We start from the raw sequence: 27880 nt of genomic DNA, 5'->3' as shown, positions 1-27880 counted from the left end.
CTGACCAAGACAGTTTCTATTTCCGTAAAAAAACACTAACATAAGGTTTCAACCCTATATCAGGATCTGATATTTTTAGTTTCATTCTGAGCCTGAGGAAGACCCTGAAAAAGGGTTGATATGTCATGTGCTAAGTGTTTTTACAGAAATAAAGACTACGTTGGTCAGGACATTTAGTGTTTTCTCTGTCCGGGACAAAAGGCTAAATCGTGATTCTTGATATTTATTGTTGCCTTTCTGCCACTTTTGTGCTAATAGTGACAATGAGGTAAAAAAAAGGTAAAGTGTTCCCCTGTGCATAGCACCACGCCATGAAGGCATATAGGGGGTGTGGGGGTAACACCCCACACTTTCTTGATCCGGTCGTGAGTGGGGGTGATGTGATGAGCATCATGCCCCTGACCGCCTTTACCCCCCAGGGTTTCCCCCAGGTACCCATGTTATTCGATGCTGGGTGGGCGCCAGGGCTGCTTCCATCGTTAGAAAAGTTCCCGGATTTGAACCGGCCGGGGATAGAACCCGGGACCTTTAGCATGGTAGTCAGACGCATTACCGACTGAGCCACCGCGGCCTACAATGAGGATGATCGATAAATTAATGATAGAACCCTTATGATCACGCTAGGTTAAGCATTATTGTATTATTTTGAAATATTAACAGAAGATATGTAAACCTTAAAAAGAACATTGATATGAAATATGGGATAATAACTAAAATCCATACTGTGGTAAACTTTGATGGATGATATTTTATTATGATATACACTTCATATTAACAAAATGATACAATTTTGTACAAAATGATCACTTTTACACAGCTATACATAGTCCGAAAGGAACACTAATATCCTATTGAGTTTGCAAGATGATTGCAGACAAGTTTTCTTACAAGCAAGAATGGCACATTGGGCACAATTTATGGAAAGTATAATTAAGTGTGTGCTAGAGAAACAATATTTATGTGAAGTACTTTTGACACAAAAAGTGGATTTTTTCTGCAACACTATTTCACAGAGATTTTCACTGTAGTCCAACATTGTTCAAGATATTACTGCTGTTGATCCAAATAAAAAAAACACTTCAGCCAAACTTAAAAGTCTCTGCAATTTTGCATTACTGCCACAATAAACTGAAATTAGAAAGTATTTATTAATCAATTTACACTAGCTATAAATCACCCATGTTACATTTAGTTAGAATATTTAAAAATAGATAAATATAACAATTCCATTTTAGAAATAATGAAAAAGAAAGAAAAAGAGAGAAATGAATTCAAATTCTGCACATGTGGTATGTTTCTGAAAATCTTTATTTTAGATTGTTGTTCTGATACATGAAAAAGGGGAATTGGTGGGTCCCATGTCAGCATAGTATGGTGGATGTGTTTGGGTTCCATACTTCAGTACCAGTAGTTCTGTTGGGTCATTATTGAAATGTGTGCGAGACAATGTGCAAAGCAGCATTCTGTTTGAGCCCGAGTTTTTGTTTTAAATCTAGTTTATACGCAGATAGCATCGGAAAAGAACGTGGAGTATAAAGTGGAATCTGAACTACAATGTGCCTTCAATGGGTATCAAACCCAGGTTAATATGATTCCAAGGTGACAATGTTACCATTATGCAATTGGGGAGGCCTCCATACCTTCAAAAAATCTTCTATGGAGCCAATTTTGGTTAAAGATGCTGTCATGGATGCCCGCCCACCAGAGTCCAGTCAGTGTTTGTTGTACAGCACATGCCTCTTTCACATGATTATAATTCGATTAAGCAGGTTCTTTGTTGGAACTCATGGCAGAGTGGCGAGCATAATGCACTACACAGTTAGATATCCCAGATTCAAACCCTGGTCAGGTATGAACCTATCGCTGTGTTTGTCCCATCACCATTTCATCATTCATCCTCATCATGATTAACCTAAGAAGAAAAGTACCATAAAATAATTAAAATAGAATAGAAGAAAATATGAGTTCTTTTTTATGGCAAAGGATACGGCAAATTTCAAACTGGTGTTGTTCTTGATATTTGATTAGTTCATGCAGCACCCACATATTTGCATGTCCAATGTTACTCTTGTGAATATGAGACAGGTTTTCATTCGTTAAAAAATTTACTACTTGAATACCATGACTTGAATAAATTCTACATTTAACATTTCCTTTTACTATAACAAAACATTCCTGTTAAAATAAGTATTTAGTATATGTTATTAATCCTTTCTTTAAAAAAAATGTTGCTCTTGTGACCAGAAAAACTATTAACTTGAAGATCATATTAAAAGTAAATATTCTTGAAATTTATGGTAATATTTTTGAAAATATTTTTAAGAGGCAACACCAAATAAAAATTGCAGCAGCTTTGAAATTGCCACGTCCAGGAGAGGGTGACACCAGTCCGGCTTAGGCCAGGGTAAAGCATGAGATTCTCAGGGCAACTAAAACTGATTGATAACTTATTTGAGAAGGAGGGGGGGGGAGGAGAACAAAGGAAACAACTTGTTTAACCTACTGCAGAAGGTACAAAGCACCGTATATTCTTAATTTTCATATTACATTAAATTTATATACAGGATTGTATTTAAAGCTGTCTCTGTGTTTCTTGGTCACATATATCTCTACTCAACATATTTAATCTACTGGAAGGCTTCTTCTTCTTCCTCTTCTTTCTGGATATGTGATGGACTTCTTCTATTTGACTAACAAGCTTCTTCTTCCATCTGCTAATAGGCTCCCTCTTCTTCTTTATGGATATGTGACTGACTTCCTCTTCTACTATCAATCGGCTGATTCATCTATTGGTTAAGAGGCTTCTTCTTCTGTCAATTGGTTAATAGACTTCTTCTTCTATCAATTGGTTAATAGGCTTCTTCTTCTACTAGGCGATAGTCGTCTTCTTCTACTAATCAATATACTTATTCTTCTATTAATCAATATACTTATTCTTCTATTAATCACTATACTTATTCTTCTATAAACTACTTCTTCTTTTTGTCAATAGGCTTCTTCTTCCATTAATTAATAGAATTCTTCTTATAATTCTTCAATATACGTATTCTCACATTGATTACTAGACTTCTTCTACTAGTCGATAATCTTCTTCTTCTGTTAATCAATATACTTATTCTTCTATTGATGAAATCATATACCTTTCATATATTTATTCTTCTAGTAAATATATCTCTTATTTACAAAGGCACCTATATCCAAAATTCCTTGATCTATTAAACATTGGATTGATTCCCGTATCTTCTCTGCTATATTTCCATTCTTTTTTGGGCATTGTCAAAGATACAACAAATAATTCAAATCATGCTGCGCAATAGCCTAATACAAGCAGATAAAAGGGGTTACTCGACCTCGATCCAGGTCAGCAATATATGCCCCGCTACTGAGTTGGTGCCGCACCAGGGAAAACTACCAAAAAGGTCTAGTGGGAAAACTCCTTCCCATTAAGACGGTAGAGAATATAAAATTGTAATCGCTTTTTAACTTCATTAATCTTTACATACAATCACATATGCTGCACGTGTCGATTATTTCTTTATCTCGCCTTTATCCATCTCCATCGTTTATCTCAGTTCATAAATTTATGTAAGCACAATTAATTTCAGTTCTCCCAAACACTTTCATTTAATTCGCGTGCGCATTGTTACTATAATCTGTGATCCTAATATTTCTTCCGCGTGCTGCCATCTATGATTCCTTATTTCAATCATTGGCCATATGGTTTACATGTGCAGGTACGTAACAAAATGTATAACTGTGCATTATGCTTGTGACATTTTCTTTATACTTTGAAGGGGGAAAAAATGTTGATATTCTGTTTTGGTAAGAAAACTGTAACCACATGAAGGAGCAGAAAAATAAAACACATAATGTGAGTACATGGCCAGTAATGTTGCCACCTCAGAAATAGTCTTTTCTTACAAACAGAAGCTGAATAGTTTTATTATTAGGGTTACAGATCGCTATGAGGGAAATCTAGGACTTTCAGTCAAAATGTAGGACACACAACATTCACAATAAATAAAATAATACACACTTTCAGAACATATTAGAAAGTAATTTAAAATTTTCAGCTTTTAAAAAATATGATTTCTTAATGAATTCTTAAATGTAAAATTTCCAAACTAGCAATCAATACTACACAATACACTTCTTACTACTTGATTTAACTGACACTTTTCAAAGGAGCCAATTTTTACCTAATTGTCAAAATATATTTATGATAGACTGAACAGTCAAGCTGTTTGAAATTATGCTGAACCCCAGTACCAAACTTTTTACAGACTTTTTGAAAATATTATTTCTCTCAGGAGTCCTTTGTGCTGATGGTAATGAAAATACTCTCTCATTATGAGCAGAAATTGCAAACAAATATTCAGCAATTACCATAACTTGAAATGGTTCCAAAAATTTCTCCAAGGGTAGCTTTTAGTTCGATAACTTTGTTCTCTATAACCCCTGCTTCACAATCAAAGTATTGAATAAAAATGGGGAACACCTTGTTCCATCAGTAATAAACCCCAAGGCAAGAAATTCCACTCACGCACTGAACAGTGACGTCATCAGAATGTGGCCCCAGTGTTCTAGCAGAAACCTTTATTTTCTTTTTGGGTAATGACTGAATCAAAATAAATTTCACTATTGAGTTTGGGAGTGCAGTCAATACACTTGTAACTCTTTGTTCAACTGAAACACATATTTTCTTAATTAATATTATGTAATGCCCAAATGAAGGACATTTGTGATATTTTTCAAATTCCTCCCAGTCACAGGGCATAAGGCTAAAATGTAGGATATGTCCAGGAAAACCCAGAAGTCTGGTAACCTTATTTATTATGCATTTCAAATCTACATTTCAAACAAAACAAAATCAGTTACACAGGTCTAAACTGTCATTTAAAAAACAAATCATCCATGAAGAGGAAACAAGAAATATCAAATTTGCGCAGCAGCATATTTTGCAAAAGTTGCACCAATTTTTATAACACACTGTAGATACAGTACTCCAACAAAGCTTGTTTTCCAGTGTTGCCACATGTTAATTATCCTGTTCTCCAAATATTTCACTAGGAGAAATACAATTGTCACTTGTTTCTATTCCATTATTTGCACACATACAGACACAATAGATAAGGGGGGGAGCAATATAGCAATATAGTATTTGCTACTTGTAGCAGTTGCAAATACTACCGTGTGTCACCATTGTACAGGGTTACTCAAAATGATGGATACACTTTCATTCATGTATATTTCCTTGAATATACATTGAATATGAATAATATACATACAAGTGAGACGGGAAGGTCTAAAGTTTCGAATACTACCGCTAGAGTGCAGTTGTGTAACCAACCACTCGAGTGTGCATGCTCGTGCCACCAAGGACCCTTCAGTTCAGTTCCGAGTAAGATGGCCACCGTGCCGCACAAGGTTTTCTGCATTCTTGAGTTTGGCAAAACTGAATCGGCAACAGCAGTGCAGCGAGCATTCCGTCTTCGATTCGGCATAGAACCACCAATTAGGAGGAGCATATACTGTTGGTTTAACCAATTTCAGCAAACTGGATGTCTCTGCAAAGGAAAAAGCATGGGCTGACCGCGTGTGTGAGAGGAGGATGTGAGACGAATTGAAGGCAGTTTTGTGCGCAATCCTAGAAAGTCAACTAATGCAGCTAGCAGAGAACTTGGAATACCTCAAGCAACTGTATGGCGAGTTTTGAGATGCCGTTTACTGTACAAACCATACCGCTTACAACTTGTGCAGGCGCTTCTCGAGACTGACAAACAAAAGCATATTGAATTTTGTGAGAACATGCTAGACAAAATGGAGAATGAAACATTTCTCCCAAGTGTAGTGTTCAGTGACGAAGCGACATTTCACCTTAGCGGAAGAGTGAACAGGCACAATGTTCGTATATGGGGTGTGGAAAATCCTCGTGCCACACTGCCACATGAGAGAGACTCACCAAAGGTAAATGTGTTTTGTGTCTTATCGCACTGAAAGATTTACGGATTATTTTTTGTTTTGCAGAGAGCACTGTAAGTGGGATTTCGTATCTCGACATGCTGGAACACTGGCTTGCTCCTCAACTGAATAAAAATCGCAAAACTTCATTTTTCAACAAGATGGGGCTCTGCCCCATTGGCACCATGATGTTCAACGATTTCTGAATGAAACCCTTCCTCGCCGATGGATAGGTCGCATAGGAAATGAAGACCTGGCTCTTCTGTCCTGGCCCCTGAGATCTCCTGATCTCACACCATGTGACTTTTTCCTGTGGGGGTATGTCAAATAAGCCGTGCACGTACCACCTTTACCACAAACTCTGGGCGACCTGCAGAACCGTATCACAGCTGCAGTGAACTCAGTTACACAAGAGATGCTTCTTCGTGTGTGGAATGATTTCGGCTACCGCTTAGATGTTTGCCGGGCAGCAGGCGGCAGCCATATTGAACATCTGTAACCTCTTTTGTAAGTTTGTAAACTTTAGACCTTCCTCTCTCTCTTGAATGTATATTATTAATATGTAATGTATATTCAAGGAAATGTACATGAATGAAAGTGTACCCATCATTTCGAATAACCCTGTATTACATAAAGTAGTACCATATTGTGTGCATCAAATATTACATAAAGTAGTACCATATTGTGTGCATCAAACCTGCAATCTCTCTCACAATTGGCAAGTGATGATTGGCATTTTGGTGACAATATTTAGATCTTCTTAACTTCTAAAGTATGCAACATTAAGCAAGTTTCTGGTAGCAACTTTTTCCTTTCATCTGTAGATTTGACACGTTAAATCAAACAATAAACGTGCATATTTTACTGCGTGGATATCATATGGCTTTCTTCTTACCAAAACAGAACATTGCTATCTTGTTTTGTTTTCAAAATAATTTCATTGTGGATTTTTAGTACTCATTTTGTGTTTATGTGTGATATAACTTATTAAGACAGGGTTTTTCAAACTTCTTGCTGTCATGTATCCCTTCAGGTGCCAAAATCTGTACTTGCCTTCCCTCAGTAATAATATATAAATTCATGTGACCATGAAAAACCAACCTGAAATCTCTTCATGTGTTTATTTACTTTTGGTACACATACAAGTAATGAAAATATAATGTGTCATATCAATACAGGTGGTGTACATTTTTTTAGTTATCTTTTTACAGTACTGTCTTCATTCAGCGATACGATATTCATGAGATACAAAGTATAAATACAGACAGCAAGAGAAGCTGGATAATCAGGGTGGCCACTCTAGGACCATGATAAAATTCAAGTATAATTCCCGGTTTTCAAGGCAAACTTTCCAAAAATTCAAGGGTACAAGCAGATGTTTTCTCTATTCTAGCCTTAGGTATTACCCTCTCTCACCCCCCCCCCCCCAATATATTAATAATATAAAGGATCTGTGAGATTCCAATCCTATCCAAAAATTCTAATTCTATTGAATTAAATGGTATATATATATTTATATATTTAAGTTAAGGTACGGAGTGTTTAAGTAACGTTACATTTGCCATTTCACATATTCAGCCTCAAAATATTTCTACAAACACAAGTCATAATTGTTACGGGATATACTAATCTACGAAAAAATGTTAATATATAAAGATTTCAAAGTCAAACTTAACTAAACGGGATATACTAATCTATGAAAAATTGTTAATATATAAAGATTTCAAAGTCAAACTTAACTAATCAACTTCTAAATTATCTTGTAATATTCTTCCATCTGTCTAATGTATTGTTCTGCAAAGGACACTAACCAAGTAACGTAGCTTTCTTTTCCATTCTCGATACAAATAATAGTTAGAAACTGAGAAAGACTTGCCTCATGAAAATTTATAAATGTGTATAAATTCAATGGGATTTGGATTAATGAAAGTTGCAATTTTTCACGTCTACGGAGAAAAATTCATGTAGAATTCCCGGAGACAATAATTTACGCATAATTCCTGGTGAGTAGCCACCCTGATAATATATATTAAAAACAGGCATACAGCAAGTTTACATTTCTTCATTTAATTGTACTCCTGTTTCTTACAACATGCTGAATGTACAGAAGCATTCACAAATGCTTTTGTCTTTAATCTGCCTCTTACAAAGCAGCAACTTCCTTTTGAAGGCTGACACCTTGTTTGATAGCTGCAGGATTCCCTTGTGCCTTGTAGAGATACATTCAGAATATTCCGTTTGTGGAAATCATCAGAAAGGTATGCCAATTTCTGGACAAAATCACTATCAATGAAGTGTTCGGCATTGGCATGCTTTTCTTCTACAAGGTACGACCTCAGTTCCTGTGTCAGTCGAAAAATGTGGAAGATGACATTGCCGAGGGACAACCAACGAGAGTTGCAATAATAAACTTATTAAAGTTTCAGAAAAAAGAAATATATTTTTTGGAAGTTGTCCTGCCTACCCTGCAAAACTTCCCAGGCAGGCAAGCTGCATAGTTTTAATACCACTTACTTTATTAAGATATAGTACAGATAAAGGTTTCAAAGTGGGATGACCAGAAAAATTAAAATCACATACAAATTAACAAATAGTAGGAAGCATGGATGTCCTGAAATGGGGGGAGGCAAGCAAAATGAATGTCCACCTAAATATTATATATTTCACACATCATTTCATTTCAGTCACAGTAATTTATGTTCATTATTATAAGGGCATTGAAGAAACATAATAATTTCAGACTGAAGCAGTGTTTTTTTGAGGGTGTATCACTATTATGGGGAAAAATATGCCTGCTTTGCTTCGTGTGGAAAAAAATACCTCACTTGCCCCTCCCTGGAAAAAATTTCCCGGATGTCCATGGTAGGAAACTTCCTTCTTTTTTTTTTACTAAAAAGAGGAAAATTATAATGAGTAAGACTTCCGAGATGGACAATCACGATCAATGATAATTGAGAATAAAATTTGTACCAAAAGTACTGACTTCGTAACTTATGAATGTGCGAATTACTCACAATTACTCACTTTTTCAGATTAATACGTATTCTTAATAATATTTAAAAATACAAAACTTCCTGTACTTACGTTTAGGTGAGTATCTGTGTTTTACGAATGCCGTTTCGGCGAGGAGTCATCCTGAAGTTAATACGAGGAAGTGAAATGGTCGCCTTTTTATCTTTTTAATTTGAAATGGTTCTTTTAAACTGAGAATGTTTTTATTGTGGTTTTAAACAGTCAAGGGGGGGTATGGAAGTGTTAATAGGTCGTAACAAGAAATTTTTTCCAAATTCTTCCTTTAGCAAAGTCGTACCTGTATCCTTTTTCCTGGCTTTTGAAGAGACTTGATGTGGCTAGGAAGTATTCCAGATAGCCTAAAAAAAGAACCTGAGGAAGGGAACAGTAGTTTCTAGACACGTCGTTCAGAAAAAAAACCAGATAAGTACAGGAAGTTTTGTATTTTTAAATGTTATTAAGAATACATATTAATATAAAGTACTGACTTCTTCCCTTCTCTTAACTTCCATTAGGGTACAGTGAAATATGGCACGTAAGTATTGCAATCCTCTAAATATACAAACTAGGTCTATTGGTGCATGCACACAAAAAGTAGCTATCTAAAATTATAATAAAATCATTAGTACCTCAAGATAGAGATATCTGGCATTCCTGGATCAGGTCCTTTGCGAAATCCTGCAAAAGAAAAAATGACATATAGTACTTGGCATATACATATCGAATACAATAAATAACAAGCATCTCCCTTCAAACACCACAAGCATTTCTCAATCAATGGATTTAAGTGCCAGTCAGAATGTTAAAGTGCATTGTAAGCAGGGTGCAAAATCATTGAGGACTGGTGGAGGAGGGGGAGGAAGATCTTAATCTACAAAAATGCACGAATATGATTAACATATAATGTTATTCAACACAAATCAGATATTTATAAAGTAGGAAGCACACAAATCCCTTTACTAAGTGGTTCAAGATGTCAATAAATTACAAAATTGTTGAAATAGTTCTATTATTTACAAGTTTATTTTCTATACATATATAGATTTCAAACTTACATTTGTCTCTCATTCTTACTTTAGTTTTATTGTGCATATATTGTTATTAGTGTAATCTGCTAATGATCTCTTGAAAGAGAGAAAGCATTCAACACTTGCAACCACACTATTTTGTTTTTGGTACTATCCTTGATAAAGAATATTTGAAGTCAAAACTAATTGCTATTCTTATGTTTTTATAACAAAATCCCCCCCCTGCCCCCCCAAAAAAGGATTTTGCACCCTGATTGTAAGTTATCAATGCAATCCTTGCTCACCAATGCACCGATTTCTATATTATCCACCTCCGAACTTGCAAGAACCATCTCAGTTCTAGATGTGGTTATTATGATAAATCAAGTAAATGTAAGTTTGTTACCAGATACACTGACAAAATGTTTCCAAAAAGCAGGATTTTCTATGGCTGAAATACAGAAAATTATAAAGACCAGTAGGACACTGCATGAAAGAAGGTGCTTTCAGTAGTTGCAATGCTGAGGACATCATCAACATAGACAAATATGTGCAAACCACACCAGATATAATGGATATTGATGCCTTGGTTGAGAATTTTACAGAAAGGAGAATGTAGGTGAAGAGGAAATGAAATTGCATTGGAAGTAGAAAAGTGCGAAGTGAAGACTTATCAAGATGTTTTCAAAACTTTAAAACAGCAGCAGCAATTTGCTCTACAACAGAATGATTCAGATATGCTTAGTGCGATTTCTCAGGCTAAAATGTTTGTGATTTATTTGCTTAATTTTACTTCGCTTCTTGTGCCACTTTTGGGTAATTTGCAAAGATGGGGATGAGTGATATGATGAATGGACACTCACAAACACCCATGCCCAGGCCAGGATTCGAACCCGGGACCCCTGGCGTTGTAGTGCGATGTGCTAACCAATCTGCCATGGGGGCTGGCTAAAGTGTTTGTGGAAAGTCAGTCAACCATGAGTGTAAACTGAGTGCAGAAAACTCTGCTTTACTACTGGGAATTTAAAATGATCCAAAAAAATAATCTAAAATTTAAAAAGTCTCTCTGTTCTGTTCCGAGTAATATTTGCATGCTATCAATTACAGTGTGAATAATACCACACATGAGTATGGCACACATTTAATTTCACTGCATTAAAAGTAAGTCCTGGTTACTTGAGATTCAGTTTTTAAAGCCTGCTATTTTCAGATTTTTCAGAAATGTATGACGTCGAGTGATGTAAAGTCTGGGAAAGTCTTACTAGTACATACATCAGCTCACTTTCTGCCCAATTTGAACCAAAATGTTTCTCCCTCTGGTACTCCCCAACAAAGGGACTCGCTGACATGGATGTTAATGGCTTTCAATATTTGCACACACAAGGTATTTCCCAGTATAATACTGGTAACAGGAGTGCGAATTAAACTTCTTGCTTTGGGAGGAGTGGAATGCCATCCATTGTTCATTCAGGTGTAAACATCAAATGCATACATTGATGGAAATATAGCATTTTTTTTAAGGAAGGGGGAGGAAGAAAAAATATTATTTGCAACAAACCACATTTTCTCACAGATATTATTTCCAATTGTTCATTATTACACTTACGGTCTACACTGAAAATAAGTTGGAAGTGGTCGGGGAAAAAAACTGGCTTTTTTGGTCGGACTTTTTTTCGGCTTTTTTTTTACCCAAAAGTGTTTCAAATCAATGAAAATGCATTACTTTGATGTGTTTTTCTTGTTACACAGCTTTCAGTTATCTCTATACTGTAAATAGAAACTCATATCTAAATTGAAAATACAACTTTCAACATAGAATTCATAAGTAGACAAGCAGTAGTTGTAAAAAATCCGGCTTTTTTGAATGGATGGTTTTTCCACAAGTGTTAACTTCACATTTCAGTAGGCTTATTAAATATATCTATGTAGTATATAAACACTCACATAACTAGAGTATATAGAGTTTTGTATATACAGTGCTCAAAAAAAGTTTTGCATATTCAGGGTTTGTGATCATTTTATTGTACTAGATACATGGAATCATATTCATTAGTACAGGTGAGACATACAAACAGAAAGAAAACAGTGCAGCCATGCAGAAAAAACAAAATCACACAAGAAGCACAAGATTGAAAATGTGGGATGCGAAACACAAAAGAAAAGCAGTGCAATACCGTGTACCTATCGTGTACCTACTAGCATTTCTGTACATCAGACCAGTCATGTGACCCTGGAGAGGAATTAGATTTGTACGTTGACCAAACATGATTCCACCCCAAAACATGATGGGGCCCCCTGCTGCTGGTGACGTTCCTGGATGAAGGGCTTATTCAATCTCTCATCTGATCGTTTCCAAACCCTTATGCTTTTGCTTAACGGGTGCAAACTGATGGTGACCTCATCTGCAAAGAGCTTGTGCTCCCACTGTTCCAGACTCCATTCGCTGCGCATTGTTGCCCACCTTACACAGTCTCTCTTTATGGTGCTGTTTCAGAGGAACCTTGGGTATGGGTCTTCTTCATGTCAATCCTTCCTCATGAAGTCGATTCTGCACTGTGCACTGTCGGATTGGAAACATTCGATCCTGAGGTCCTCCGCAGATCCTGGCACAAACTGGTAGCAGTTGTAGTGGGTCTACAACATGCCGAAATCACCACGTACCGATCTTCCCTGTGTTGTTTTGCATGGCTACCCTGTCCTTGGTCGATCAGCAACTGATTGTGTCTCCTTGAACTTTTTCCACACTCGAGAGACATCACTTAGGCTCACTCCAACATGGGCAGCGATGTCCACTTGGCGATATCCCTCTTGCAGAGTTACAATTCAAATGCGATCAGTAGCAGAAATGGTTGCTCGAGGCATGTTGCCCTTTGTTTTCCACCCACTCTCTGTGCAGTTTCCAACTCACAAGTGTGGATAAGACACGGACAATGCCTCCCATCGAGCTGCTTTCAAATCTGCTCAGGGATCATGTGGCAACTACTGCCCTTTATCTGCTGAATATCCAACTCACCACGGTGAAAGCGGCCCCGGCGCCCACCCAGCGTCGAATAACATGGGTACCTGGGGGAAACCCTGGGGGGTAAAGGCGGTCAGGGGCGTGATGCTGATCACATCACCCGCACTCACGACCGGATCAAGAAAGTGTGGGGCGTTACCCCCACACCCCCTATACGCCTTCATGGCGTTGTGCTATGCACAGGGGAACACTTCACTTTACTTGGGGCATTATGTCGGTTTCTGTCAAGGCAGAGCTTTTATTAGTGGTTTGGGGACCGTGCCTTCACCAGCATCTACCCTTCGCCATATGATACTTCAGGAGCATTAGTTTCCCCGCGCAGTGGCTGCAAGCAGAGAGGTTGCTGCTTGCCAACAGGCTGCTGAGAGAGTTTGCGGCCGTAAAATTTCGCGAAATCGAGTGCGATAAGAACTAAATAAGGCATTTAACATTAAGCACATTAAATAATATTTTAATAGTGCACGCTGTGCTTGCATTGCTTGTACTACATCTTCGCCACTGTTGTGGCTCTAGCACCAACCGGGATGAAGTTAATAACCTTTCTTTGTTTGCTTTATCGTTGCCGGTTACCTAACACAGCATGGCTTTCTTTGATGCAGGCAGAACCCCATTGAGATCATGCTGATCTCAGGCGGGCGAAGCACGAGGGTGATTGCAGATGATTTCAACTACCGTCAAAATCAGCAAGTCACGCACGTCGACGGATGAAGCAACATTCACAGCAGTGTTGGCTGCATTCTGCAAGAGTCCAAAATGAAACGCTTCTTGTATAGCCCAGAAAGCGGTGTTAGACGTATGTCCATTATGCAGATTTTCAGCATGCATAAGTGGTACCCCAATAAATTGCAACTTATTCACCACCTATCAGTAGACGATCCTGGTCGCCATGTGGAATTTGCGTGCGTGACCAGCCTGATTTTGGTTTATCATCCACAGACTCTGTTTCCCAAAATTTGGCAAGCACTTTACCTAGTACCTGGGTGGATAGGTGCCCTATCTGGGTGATGGTTGAAATCATCTGTAATCACCCTTGTGCTTTGCTCACCTGAGATCAGCACGATCTCAATGCAATCTGCCTGCATCAAAGCCATGCTGTGTTAGGTCACCTGCAACGATAAAGCAAACACAGAAACATTATTAACTTCATCCTGGTTGATGCTAGGGCAAAACGTCATATGCCCTACAACATTTTCCCCCACTGCTATTACAAACCTACAGTGTTAGTTTTGCGGAACAGTATGTCCAGTGGCGTAGCAAGGGTGGGCAAAGTGGGCACTTGAAGGGGTCTCATGTCCCATGTTGTTGATACAAAAAATTTAATAAATAAATGTGAGAATAATTATGAACAATAAAATTAAAACTTTCTGTTTTTATTTGGCTTTAAATTTTAGTTTAACATTATAATTTGAATGAATACGTCAAATCAAAGGTGTAACATACAGGCAGGTGAGCCCTAAGCCTAAGGGGCCCGGAAAAAAGTAAAAATTATTGTTGTATTTCTCACATGAAACATTTAGGCAAAAGTTGATGATAACTTCCTTATTCTTTTCTTGAATAAAACTCACTTTGTCTTGTATTTTCTTCTTTCTCTTGACCTTGAACTCTCAATTTTAATATGTTAACAACAAAGCACCTCCAACTACCATGAGCAAGGTGCGAGGAATTTAAATGCTTGTGTTGTTTTTCAACTCAAGGAGGGCATGGATAATATTAGCAGTTCTTCCTTCCTTCCTACAGCTTCTTGATCTCTGTAATGAGTGCGAAGATGATTTATGCTTCCAATTTTTTGATCAGGTTCTAATTTTTAGGAATGTGCTTAAATATGAAATCAACTTTGGCAAAGTTTCTTCTAATTGATAACTCTACAGTAGCTTCCGATGTTCTCTGTACTGCCTTCTGTTTGTATCTTACTTTTCCAGGAACAATCACAACAGAAGAACTATTTTTCTCAAATTTGAAACTTCCGAAGAACTCCTGGAAGCTACTGTAGATGTAGATTAGTATGATTCCGGCCAAATTTAGCAGACTCCGTATTCTCACTGCTGAACGTGAAAGGGCAAGATCTAATGATGATGTGAAGTAAAAGTGTCATTCCCAGCCCGGAAGTCAGCTTTCTGTTAAAGAGGGGGAAGGGAGGGGATAAGTATTTGTGTTTCTTCTTTTGAATACACAAATGTCAAAGAAATATACGAAAGTTCACAGATAGATGTTTGATTTGTACAATTAATAATGTTAAGTGTAGACCCAAATAGTCATTCAAAGTAATTACTTATATTTCTTGGAAGAATATGACTACAAGGGGACTCAAATTTGTTTCTTGCGGGCAGCCACTTGACGATTTTGTTATGCCACTGCATCAAATATTTAACACTACAAGAACATTTTAGACATGTACATCAAAATCAGATTCAGAATTATCATCTAAGTCTTGAAATTCAAAATTAACTAGTACAATTAATGTGCAAAGCCAAAATGGCTGTATTTGAAGAAAGAAGTCAAAATAGCTGTACCAAATGATTGTACCCATAATTCCACACGTACGGAGCAAATGACTATTGTTTTAAGATTTGTTGATAATGAAACCGATTGTATAGAGAACTAGATATTTTGGCACCCAAGGCAGGATTGTGGTTTAGTACCCCCTCCCCCACCAAACAGCGGTAATTTATATGCATTCTTCGATATTTTCTTCTTATGCCATGGTTTGTGATATTTACAGCCTTGAAATTTTGAAATGAGGAAAGAAAGAAAAACCTCATTAAAAATATTATCTTTAAATATACGATTTGTATTTTGAATTTTAAAAAAGTTTAGGATATTTAAGGATATTTGAGTTATGTCTTAGTTACCGAAGAACATGTTTAAAAATGTACTATAACTACTGCTTTGGTTAAAAAAAATTCCAGCAGTTACATGAATATACTTCTGTCAAGTGTACATTTATCCGTTGCATATTATTAAATATCATTTTCGTCAGTAATTTTTTATTATTATTTAAATATGATAATCTGCTGACGTATCCCTGAAGGCTTTGTATCGATTCACATTGAGATTTCAAATTTAAAGAACGGATTGGGGCTGTGCATTCTAATCTTGCCAAGGGCCTCAGCATATGTTCCTACGCCACTGAGGATGTCATTCAACTTTTACTCGGATGTTTCATATGATTGGACCACCCTGTAGAATCTAAGTATGATATAATTTTCATTGTTTGAATTTGAAATATGAATATGCACTTTAAGCAAAAAAAAAGATGAAGAAAGAAAATAGTGCTACATCCATCTTTCAACTCACTTATCAAAGGTACACTCAATGATACAGTTTTTTTCTTTGCCCATATCTAAAATAGAAAATCTAATACCAAACCCCTCCCCCTACAAATACTGTCAACTCCTGTATTTTCATTGATTTGACAAACTTTTGTGAAAAAAGCCACTAAAGAAAACTCCAACCACTTCCAACTTTATTGCCAGGGATAGCGAGCTCCAGCGGGGATAATCCCTGTCAAACATCCTGTAAACTTGCACACTAAGTAAAAGGGTTCACCTGTTAATTCCAGTTTGATGATTATTTGTTGCTCATCTAATAACAGAAAACCTCTTTTTAGGTGCAAAGCTGTTGTATATTTCTCCACTGACACAGCAGCCCTGATTGAATGACTGTCTCCAGATTCCAGCATGGGGCTTCATTTGTGTGTTTCAAGTGAACAAGCAGACCCGCTGATTTTTGGTCTTTGGATCACATTTCATTATGGACTTGACTGTTGTTGATTTATACCTGCTAGTAAAGGAATTATTATAAACGCTGATTGTGCACCATACTCATGTGTTAAATACAATGCACGACTGGTGGACTGACTATTTTTTATTATTAACCCTCCATTAGACATGTGGGGTACCAGTGTCCCCCTTTCTATATTCACTGCAAGATTGCAACACTGAACTATACTGCACATGGGTGCTTTTGTGAAGCTGAACATTCTTTCTTCTTCTTTGTTCTAAGCTCAGCTGTGTTATTTTGTTGCACTTCTAAGGCTCATAAGGTAACTGATTTTTTAGTGATTGTTTTCAAAATTTCCTAGCAGAAAGGCTAATTGTCGTAGAATGTTGGCACTCATTGTGAAATTTACACAGACTACCAGTGGTCGGAAATAGCACGCTACTTGTAGCGACGACTGTAGCAGTGCTACATTTTAAAATTGTAGCTGTAGCTGCATTTCTTCTCGGAATTTTGAGGTAAATTTCATATGTGGCAACAGTGTCACAGAAAATTCAACAATAACGCTTACTTGTGTATGAGGTTTAAAAAGACCACGTCTATTACTAGATAATGGCAATATGAATAATCTAGATGATAAACAGGGAACGGAAGTTGATGAAATGTCATCCTTTTTCTGATAACTCGGACACGATGCCCATTAAATATACACAATATTACACTTGGTCTAGAACCCCAAAAAGGTAATTTTAAAGTGCATTTTTTTGCCAATTTTCAGGTTTTAGGTCATTTTCCCCGATTTTCGGCATTTTCCCTTTATTTTTCGCAATATTCGGTCTATTGTTTCGTGATATTTTGTCACTTCTTTTATTTTGGTAATATTCTTGAGTCTGGCTGACAACAGACGAAGATTCTCTTTTGAGAACCTCCGAAAGACAATGGTGGTGTACTGCAACTCTCTTTAAGGTAAGTGGAAAAAATCGTTAAATATTTAGAAAGTGCTTGTATGCGAGATATTTCAAACAATTTCTGATGTTAAAAATTACTTTTCCGACACACTTTTTCCTGGGGGGCCGTGCCTATGAACCCTTTCCCGGATGCATCCCTGATTTTGGTTTCCTTATTTTTTATACATTTTGTTAAATTTCTAAACAAAAATTGTCAAATTTCTAAACAAAAATTGTCTTACGTGGATCGTGATAATTTCTTCCTCTTTACAGTGCCAGAGAAACACACCACACTACATCACCAGGCCAAGATGCGGGAAATTAATGCATTTCGCACCATTCATTCAGTGTATATTACTTTTTCATTAAATTGTTTTAAAATTATTCGGTTGTTTCCATTGGAAATCCTCATTGCATATGTTAACTGAATGTGCACGTGGTTGCATTTGGTGCCTTTGTTTTTTGAAAGCACGATTGCATTTTGTTTAATTTCCTTTTCATTTCAATTTTTAACCGGAAACTAACAAATTTAATGCTCATTTTTTATGTCATTCCCCGCATTTTTTAGGACATTCTAAAGGTCATATACCTATATTTTTTAGGTATCAACTTCCGCTCCCTATGATAAATGTCCTGATATCGCAGATGATAGATATCCACGTAATTTATTTCATTGATATATAAATAATTCTGATATCCATATAACCAAATTACATTCATCAATAAAATCCGGCCAACAGGTATTTATCTTCAAGAAATATACGTTGATATAAAAACATAAATAAAAATATATCAGATTTGAGTAACACCCTAATGGTAATACTTGGATATCAAATTTGAATTAATTTGCCACTTACACACGCACACATTATTCTCAAACACGTTAGTAAAATTAGGTAACTGCGGCAATACTGCTATCAAAATGATAGAATGATGGATATCATAATAAATAATGGAATCTACTTTCTAGTATGTACAACTGCTAGGGGCTTCTTTTGAATACCTCTATTTTTTTTATGAAAAAGTAGCACAAAAGTAGCGAGCAGTGAAAAGAAGTAGCATGGCGAGCTACTTTTCAGTAAATGTAGCTGTAGCCGTAGCAAAGCTACATTTTTTTAAGAGTAGCTGTAGCATAGCTACTTTTAAAATGTAGCGTTCTGATCACTGCATACTACTACATGAAAAAAAATGGCTACAATTTTTAAACAAAGTCAAGTTTTAGAAAAATAATGCCTACTTTGAACTACCCCTGCATATGTATTAACACAACAAAAATATTGAAAATTTTAAAAGTGGTCAACCAACCAATGCTTGAACATTAGGTATGGACTGACCCATATGCATTCTGGACAAAAATTCTGGGCCTAGCACAATTTCTATGAACTAAAAAGTAATGCCTCTCCCACTTATTCAATATTCCTAACAATATTATGTGTACTCATATTAGTGGTAATTAGCAGTGGGGTAGCATGAGCATTTTGGATGGGAACGCCAACTTCGAAGAAGGGGTAGGCCTTTTTTTTTTTTTTTTTTTTTTCACTTATTTATGGAATTAGCCGACATATGTATTGTCTATTTAAAATCACAATCTCATTGTGTTTATTACATTAAGTCAACCGGGTTCCGATAAAACATGATCCATGCTTGTTTTATCTAGAAAATAAGATGCCTCAGTGTGCAATAAATGCTTGGAGCACTGGTGTTTTATACCATTTTTAATTAGATTGCTCAAGTCAGAAACACCGTACACCATTCGGAGTATTTTGCTCCGCACGTATAACATATGTGTAGCAAACCAGTATTTTATAATCAAGGAAACCTTTCGGCATGACGCAAGTAATTAAAAAAACCTACCTGAATCACAAGCGCCTCTAGACTTCATTGTTGTGGATGATACAACTATTGATTGATTTGGTTTATTTTACTTCGCTTTCTACCACTTTTGGCTAATCGCAAATATGAATATGAGTGATGATATTGATGAAGTTGATGAAGAGACACTCACAAAGAACAAACATGCGTAGGCCGGGATTCGAACCGGAAACCTCTGGCATCTTAGCATGCTGTGAAAAACACTCTGACACGAAGGTGGGTGGATGATCCAACAATTGTACACTCTACTGACGTAACAGTGCCTATTAGTAGTAATTCAGAGTTTCAGACCACTGTTTATTGTATCTTGAGAATGCTGATAAACATTTTAAAATAATTTTGTCAAGAGATCATACGATGTTAAGAGTTTTGAAACGAATGCTAAACATTTCCACTGGCACAATATTAGGCAGTTAGATACTAACAAAAAAATATTTTTTAAAATGAATAGTTTTGTGGGTTAGGTGGTAGAGCAGCCACAGGCTGAACTTCTACCACGAGGACTTTATCAACTAGTTTGACAAAAACTTTTTTGTTCTTTTAGTTTTTAATGCACTTCACTGTTCTTGCGATAAATTACACAATGCAGTGGTCGTTAAAGATATGTCAGTCAATATTGCGTATTGTAGCATTACACAGCACGAGCAGAGGCACGAGCGCGAAAAACCGGGTAGGAATTCAACTTCTGTCGTCTGCATCGGAAGTACAGCACCTTGAATCGGAAGGCAGGAAAGGTCACATGGCCCCTAGAACCAATCAGGTGCTCCGTATGCCCACGTATGGCGAGAGCATTTCACCCGTGCTGTAGAAATCCAAGCCACAAGCTTTCCCTCCTTCTCTCTGCTTACAGGCAGGCATGGTCCTGTACGCCCAAACCTAGCCGGCGTCCGGCAAAAAGACATTAGAGAAATGCTACAAGGAGAGCTGTTAATGGAGCGTTGTAGACGGATCGCGAAAAATAGCTTTTATAATGCCATAATGCTCAAACATGTATATAATTAGTCACGTTTTACTTTATATTTACAGCATTTACGCATTTTTAAAATTTTAAATCAGGGAATGCCGGGCGTATGGGCATACTAGGACGCTACGCTACTGGTACTTAGCGAGTGTTTTAAAGCAATTCGTCAAAAATATAGCTGTTGCCAGTGGAAAATTGGTTCATACACCCTATACGGAAACCATGTGGTCACGGTGGCTCAGTCGTAACGCGACTGACTACCATGCTATAGGTCCTAGGTTTGATCCCCGGCCGGTTCAAATCCGGGAACTTTTCCAACGTTGGAAGTGGCCCCGGCACCCACCCAGCATCGAATAACATGGGTACCTGGGGGAAACCCCGGGGGGTAAAGGCGGTCAGGGGTGTGATGCTGATCACATCACCCCCACTCACGACCGGATCAAGAAAGTGTGAGGCGTTACCCCCACAACCCCAATACGCCTTCATGGCATGGTGCTAAGACAGGGGAGCACTTTACCTATTTACCCTATACCGAAACCAGTGATATTTTTACTATGAAAAATATTACCTTTCTAATTTTTTTAATATTATGTTTGACATGTATTGATTATGCTGTGTAACAATTTGCATTGTGTTAAACCTGGGACTCCCTATCAAACAATTACCTGAAGTGGGAGTGTTTCTTTCATCACAACATTTTACTTTATTTAAAAATTTTCTTTCTGAGTTGGTGAGAGTGGTAATATAGTCATTTTCTGTTAGGACTGTTCTTCTCCTCTCCAACAATACCTAAATCATCAAAATAGTACACATACTTTCCGAGATATGACATGTCTTGTGTCACATGGTACATTCATTCATCCACCCAATTCAAAAATTCCTGGTTCAAAATATTTGTTGGAAAAGTCTAATATTACATATTTGTCATATTAGACCAAGTATCTATGAGTAAAACAAATATGAAGCAAATCCATGACTATGAAGCAGCTTCTTGTCTTTCAATTGGGTGATTTCACGTGGATTGATTGAATTGTTGTTTCAAGTCCCCTTTATGCACAGAAAGGCTAATCGGGACTGGGCCTACAGTTTAAATTGGGGCCCAAACCACTATGTGCCTCCACCGTGATTTCACGTGGAATGACCCAAAAGCTATTTTAAAGTATGTAAGAAATGTTAAAATATATATATATATATTGTAGCGTGATGTCGGGTCTGGCATGGGATCGAGTCACGCTGAGACGTAGCTCAGTGAAAATAAGTATGTTTTAGTTTGAGTCTCGCTGGACCACCTCTACCCTGAGCTGAGTGGTGCGGAAGAAGGATTGTTGGAATCCTAAGTCGTTGAATGCTACTCGCACCTTGCTTGTTGTTGTGGACCCTGGCTTTTGGCATCGGCGACAGTCAGATGGAGACGGGTGTCCACTGGAGAGATTGTTGGAGGCGATAAGAGGCGGCTGGTGATTCAGCAGCTTAATTAACAGAGCTCTGATCCTCCGGACTCGGGTTGGCTTAGGCTAATGATTCTCTGTAGTCCAGACTGCTTCTTGAACTGCTCACCCGTTGCCGCCTCGTAAAGTCGCGATCTCTCAACTGACAGATGTTGTGGTCTTCGTCGATCGAGTTGCTGGTAATTTCTGGAGTGAAAGTGAGAGATCGATTTACCATCTCCAGGGGTTTTATACATTGGAATTGAGTCATGACTTGGTGGACTTTGCACCTCCAACTGTACACCTGGGGTATCCCTGGGTGCAGGTGGAATTTTTAAGTGAAGGTGCACTCACTGCTGACAAGGGCCATTTGCCTTGCTGACTGTGCAGAGCAAAGTGGAAAATTCTTCTTGCTCAGCTCTGCATCCGGTAGAAATTGGGTGAATGAGCGTTCAACTAGCGATCTTCAGGACGATGTTTTAGTAAAATTGATATTTCGACTTTTATGCTCCCAATTCCTTCATCAAAATATATATATATATTGAAGATAGTTCTTTATGGTGTGGACAAGCACAAAATGTGTGCCGAAAGCCATTGTCAACACATTACTGAAAAGCTGTCTTCTTTTTAGAAAAAGTTTCATGCAGCTTGTATCGGTTCCATACATCTACGAAATCTTGAAACATTTTGGCGGCAGGAAGAAAGTACACATCCGAACAATGCACAATAAACGACAAGAATCTGTGAACCGATACTGGAAACCCCTTCGTACCTCACACATGTGACCTAGATAGAAAAGGCAGTTCCTAACCAAGACAATTGTAAACAAATGGCTGTTGTTTGCAAGTACAGAATTATATGGAAATGAAAAAACAGTGCCACGGAAATACGCAGTAAGTAATGGCTAAAACTCCACAGTATGTTTTAACAGATGTAAATCAAAATCGAACCATGTAAAAATTGCTTACGTAGCATGATGAAATCGCAGTAAAACAAAAGGAACTTGGGCCTCACATAATATTACAAAGCTAATGTCAGTCGTATGCTTTGGGGACTGAATATGTAACAAGAAATATCTATCAAACTGTAGAAAGGCAGAGTACACAGTAGATTCAGAATTTCAGATGTTATGGGGAAATGGGTTAGTTAGGAAGGGGAGAACACATAGGTATGCATTAGTGACGATAGTGAACATGACAATGTTTCAGTTGTTAGGTATTTAGGAGTGTGGAGGACAACTGTCTCCCAAGCATGCGACTGACATTAACTTTATAATATTACGTCACTTGGAAAGTGCAGTTGATCTTAGAAGAAAAAACGTCCAGCACGCATTTGAAGCATAATTTACGGTGTATTTCATACCGTAAAGGTAGATAAAGGGTTTGGGGACAGGTGTGCTCCATGCGTCTATGCATAATTTATGGTGTATTTCATACCGTAAAGATAGATAAAGGGTTTGGGGACAGGCGTGCCCCACGCGTCTATATATGGTTCAGCATAGAGTAAGGTAATAATAATATTACCTTACAGCAAATAACGTGCCTAAAGCAGGGTAAAACCTTCGGTTACTTTCAAGGTGTGTCTAATTTAATATTTTTTTCCAATGTAAAGTATAGTTTAACTTTGAAACACAGGTGAATGAACGAGATATGGCATAAATTTTTTGGTAAATTTCTCATATCCGGAAAACAGATTTCTTCAAATCTACAGGAGAAATTACTTGCCGAATGCAGTTTCTTCATAGTTGTGGAAGTTCGGGGAAGGGTTTTCTCACATCGTTCATTGAATTTTTCCGGTAAATCATCTATTTTTTGATATAAATGTGTGATGCACGAAAGCTGTTGCATCCATTTCTTCCAGCCGGATGTTGCCTGTGTGTGATGACGTAATCCCGGTCAGTGTTTCCAAACACGTGTCAATGGTTCGTGGGGCTATGCGAGAATGGTGTGTGGGGCTACACATTTTTTTTCTAAACAAATTTTTAACTATTCTAACCTAAACGTGACCCTACCTAACCTAACCTTACCGGAAATGCTTCATGAGGCTATACTGTTTGACCAGCGATCCCAGAGCTCCAGTTGGCAAAGTGCCAAGAAAAAGGGGAAGTTGGCGATAGGAAGGCAGGCGGGAGAGTGCCGCTCGCGGTTGCACGTTGAACAGTGTTACCAATCTGCGAGGATGCTTATCCACCAGAACATAAGTAACGAAAACCATGGGAGTAAAACGTCGAAGTGAATGAATGGATGTCTAAACACTGCAGGCAAAAGTGACAACAGCGCTTTACGGAAAAACAGGTGGTGGCCATGGACGTCTGCAGGATTTTTTCCAGGGAAGGGCAAGGAAGGTATTTTTTTCCAGGGGGGCAAACAAGGCACATTTTCTCCAAAAATAGTGCTGTTCCCTAAAAACACATTGCTTAAATTTGAATTTATGGTGATCATGCAATAATTAACAAATATTGTTGTGGCTAAAATGAAACTATATGTGCGAAATAAATAATTTTTGGTTGACTTTCATTTTTCAGGGGGGCGTCCCCCCCTTGCCCGCCCACCTTCCGGGCGCCCATAGTGGTGGCTCGAAACCAGATACGGGTCCAGTCGCCTTTCTCTGGGGTTGGGTCAAAGATGCCGAACTGGCGCTACATTCAAGACTTCAGCTTTTGCAAAGACGCCTCTCCACGGCCAGAGCACTTCCAATATCTTGTGTCAATATTCTCCGGTTGGCAACATTGCTCTCTTTCCCCACGTGACACTCGCGCTGCTCGCGTTTCAGAGAAGCGGTTCCGCAAACTCCCCCAATTTATGACTGGACTCTTCTACTTCGGGCATGCGCAGAAAACTCGAGAGCTCTCGGATCGCTGGTCAGACAGTATATGAATGGTTCGTGGGGCTATGCGTCAATGGTTTGTAGGGCTACGTTGGTATTTTTGGGTGGAGTGGGGTGGAAACACTGCCTGCCAACTACGGTAGTGATACCATGACGGTACTTGTTTACTATCCTTCGGACACATTTATTTATTTTTACAGAAGAAACTACTTACCATAATAAGTTCCTGTAGCATTGTCGAACATCGGGAAGGTGTTTTGTGTGATGTGGGAATGTTTCATAGCTGAAATTCATGTTGTTCGTTGAAAATTAATTCTCCGACGGAGATTAGCGTTTGGTGCGTACACCTTCGTACACTATCATGCGTCGTGACTGTATCATGACGTGTCGTGATTGTGTTTTGTTCATGTTCATTGGGTATCCAGTGTTTTGAACTGTCTGCATTTGCAACGAGAGTTAGAAGGATGACGTGTCTTGGATGCATGGTGAAGTTTGTACCAGGTGTGGAGGATCCAGTGGATTTTCTAATTGAACACGGGGTCATGAAGAAAGGAAACCATGGCGCTAGCCCCACGAACCATTGGCACGTGGATAGGTTAGTTCTGTTAGGTTAGGAAACATAGTTAAAATTTGGTGTCGTGTTAGTATCAGGATCTAGAAATTGGAAATAATTGCGAACCATTGGTGCTAGCCCCACGAACCATTCGCACGTGGTTAGGTTAGTTCTGTTAGGTTAGGAAACATAGTTAAAATTTGGTGTCGTGCTAGTATCAGGATCTAGAAATTGGAAGACATACTGGTAACGTGAAAAATTGCAATTAATTTCATCAAAACAACGCTGATACACCTTCAGGAATGTTCCGCGAAGCAGATACGCAAGTACGAATGTCAAAAATTGACGAAACGAAAAAATTAGAGGTGTCCGAAGGATAGTAAATTTTTACCCAATGTTTCTCAATGCAGAATACGTAAGTACGAATATTGAAATTAAATGAACTAGCAAATTTCTGCCGTTTTCCGGATATGGGTAATTTACCCTATTTTTTTCATAAAAAAGATTTTTTGCTGGTGGGATTAGCTCTTTCTACGGTAAAATTTTCGTATCCCCAAAACGTATTTCTTCAATTTTACAGGAGAAAGTACTTACCGAAATGGGTTTATTTATACTTTAGGAAGGTCTTGGAAGTTTGTTTTCACCTCGTTGAAATTTTTTTGCCGGTAAATCATGTAATTTTCGACATTAATGTCACTCCAATGCACGAAAGCTGTTCCCTTGATGTCCGTCTACTACGTGAACCAAATATTTGCGAGCGTTTCATGACGTAACAACCGGTCAGTGTTTCCAAATACGCGGTTTTGTAACTGTGTAACAGTTCTAGAACGTAAATAAACGTGAGTTACTGTTCATCATTTCTGATTACGAACTTGCGACAACATGACGTGCACAGGATCAGTGGCGTGCTCAATGTGAGGTTGATGGGGGCTATAACCCCCCCCTTTCGCCCAGTATCTCTAAGGCTATTTATGAATGGTTCGTGGGCTATTTATGTATGGTTCGTGGGGCTATCCGTGAATGGTTCGTGGGGCTATCTGTGAATGGTTCATGGGGCTATCCGTGAATGGTTCGTGGGGCTATCCGTGAATGGTTCGTGGGGCTATCCGTGAATGGTTTGTGGGGCTATTTATGAATGGTTCGTGGGGCTATCCGTGAATGGTTCGTGGGGCTATCCGTGAATGGTTCGTGGGGCTATCCGTGAATCGTTCGTGGGGCTATCCGTGAATCGTTCGTGGGGCTATCAGTGAATCGTTCGTGGGGCTAGCGCCAATGGTTCGTGGGGCTATCCGAGAATGGTGTGTGGGGCTAAGAATATTTTTTTCGAAACCAATTTTTAACTATTGAAACATTTGCGTGGCCCTACTAACCTATCCACGCGCCAATGGTTCGTGGGGCTAGCGCCAATGGTTTGTGGGGCAAGCGCCAATGGTTCGTGGGGCTAGCGCCAATGGTTCGTGGGGCTAGCGCCAATGGTTTGTGGGGCTAGCGCCAATGGTTCGTGGGGCTATCTTTTTCACTATTGAAACCTTTGCGTGGCCCTACTAACCTATCCACGCGCCAATGGTTCGTGGGGCTATCTTTTTCACTATTGAAACCTTTGCGTGGCCCTACTAACCTATCCACGCGCCAATGGTTCGTGGGGCTAGCGCCAATGGTTCGTGGGGCTATCTTTTACACTATTGAAACCTTTGCGTGGCCCTACTAACCTATCCACGCGCCAATGGTTCGTGGGGCTAGCGCCAATGATTCGCAATTATTTCCAATTTCACACTTTGCACATTCCTTTCCTCTCTTCACCACCCCGTGTGCAACCAAAAACTCCACCGGATCCTCAACACCCGGCACCAATTTCACAACACACCCACCATACGACACCTATAACTTCCGAGTTTCGTCAATTTTTGACATTCGTACTTACGTATTCTCCATACTAGTACCTAGATATTTTGCTATGAAGAAGGTCGCAACACTGCATAACCACTGATCATGGACTACGCTAGTCAAGATTTCTCCGCCATATCGCGTGTAACGCAAGCAAAAGCGAAGAAAATAAAAATACTCCATATTTCGAAAATTGAGATTATTTGCCTGCAAAAAACGAAACGCGAAATAGAAGAATCCTTACGAATGCAGAATATGTAAGTATCAATGTGAAAAATACGAAAATAAGGGAATTAGAGACGTTTGGTGGTTACCGAAATTTTAATCTTTCTACTACTGTTGCCTTTAGGTGAAACTAGTGATTAGCTCTTTCTACTACTCTTGCCTTTAGGAAAAACTAGTCATTATGAACAAAACCATGCTGAATTGACTAACCTAAGAATAACACTGCCGGTATGAATCCCCAATGAAAACTACATTTCACTACGTTTAAAGCGACTGTAAATCTATCCTTGGTTTCTGGACTCATCTTCACCATTCTGTTCACTTCTTTTGATGTGTATTCTAAACAATAAAAATAAAGAACAAGTAACGTTTCTACAAGTTAGGAAAGACACGCTGGTCGCTGACACACAGGTCTCCCTTATCGCACAACGCTAGGATACCCGTGCGTTTTCAAGTCACTGAGGAATGC

General features: G+C 38.4%; 1 protein-coding gene across 1 annotated transcript; it reads right to left on the bottom strand.

Moving 5' to 3' along the window:
- Window positions 1-730: 730 nt before the first annotated feature.
- Tom7 (Translocase of outer membrane 7) lies at window positions 731-27880 on the bottom strand. Its single transcript, XM_083134882.1, has 3 exons — window positions 27622-27880; window positions 9603-9651; window positions 731-1128 (listed from the first exon to the last, which is right to left on the bottom strand). The coding sequence occupies exons 1-3, from the start codon at window positions 27722-27724 to the stop codon at window positions 1113-1115; spliced, it is 168 nt and encodes a 55-aa protein (XP_082991008.1). The 5' UTR covers window positions 27725-27880; the 3' UTR covers window positions 731-1112.

Source organism: Lepisma saccharinum, chromosome 14 (genome assembly GCF_977018435.1).
Source record: "Lepisma saccharinum chromosome 14, izLepSacc3.1, whole genome shotgun sequence".
Classification (NCBI taxonomy): domain Eukaryota; kingdom Metazoa; phylum Arthropoda; class Insecta; order Zygentoma; family Lepismatidae; genus Lepisma; species Lepisma saccharinum.
Note: the sequence above shows the minus strand (reverse complement) of the source record. Positions and strands in the feature narration are given on the sequence as shown.

Coding starts and splice junctions, on each gene's coding strand:
- Tom7 (XM_083134882.1), bottom strand. CDS start 27,724: ATGGTGAAGATGAGTCCAGAAACCAAGGATAGATTTACAGTCGCTTTA. Junction 9,652..27,621: donor ACCGGCAGTGTTATTCTTAG/GTTAGTCAATTC, acceptor TTTCTTTTGCAG/GATTTCGCAAAGGACCTGAT.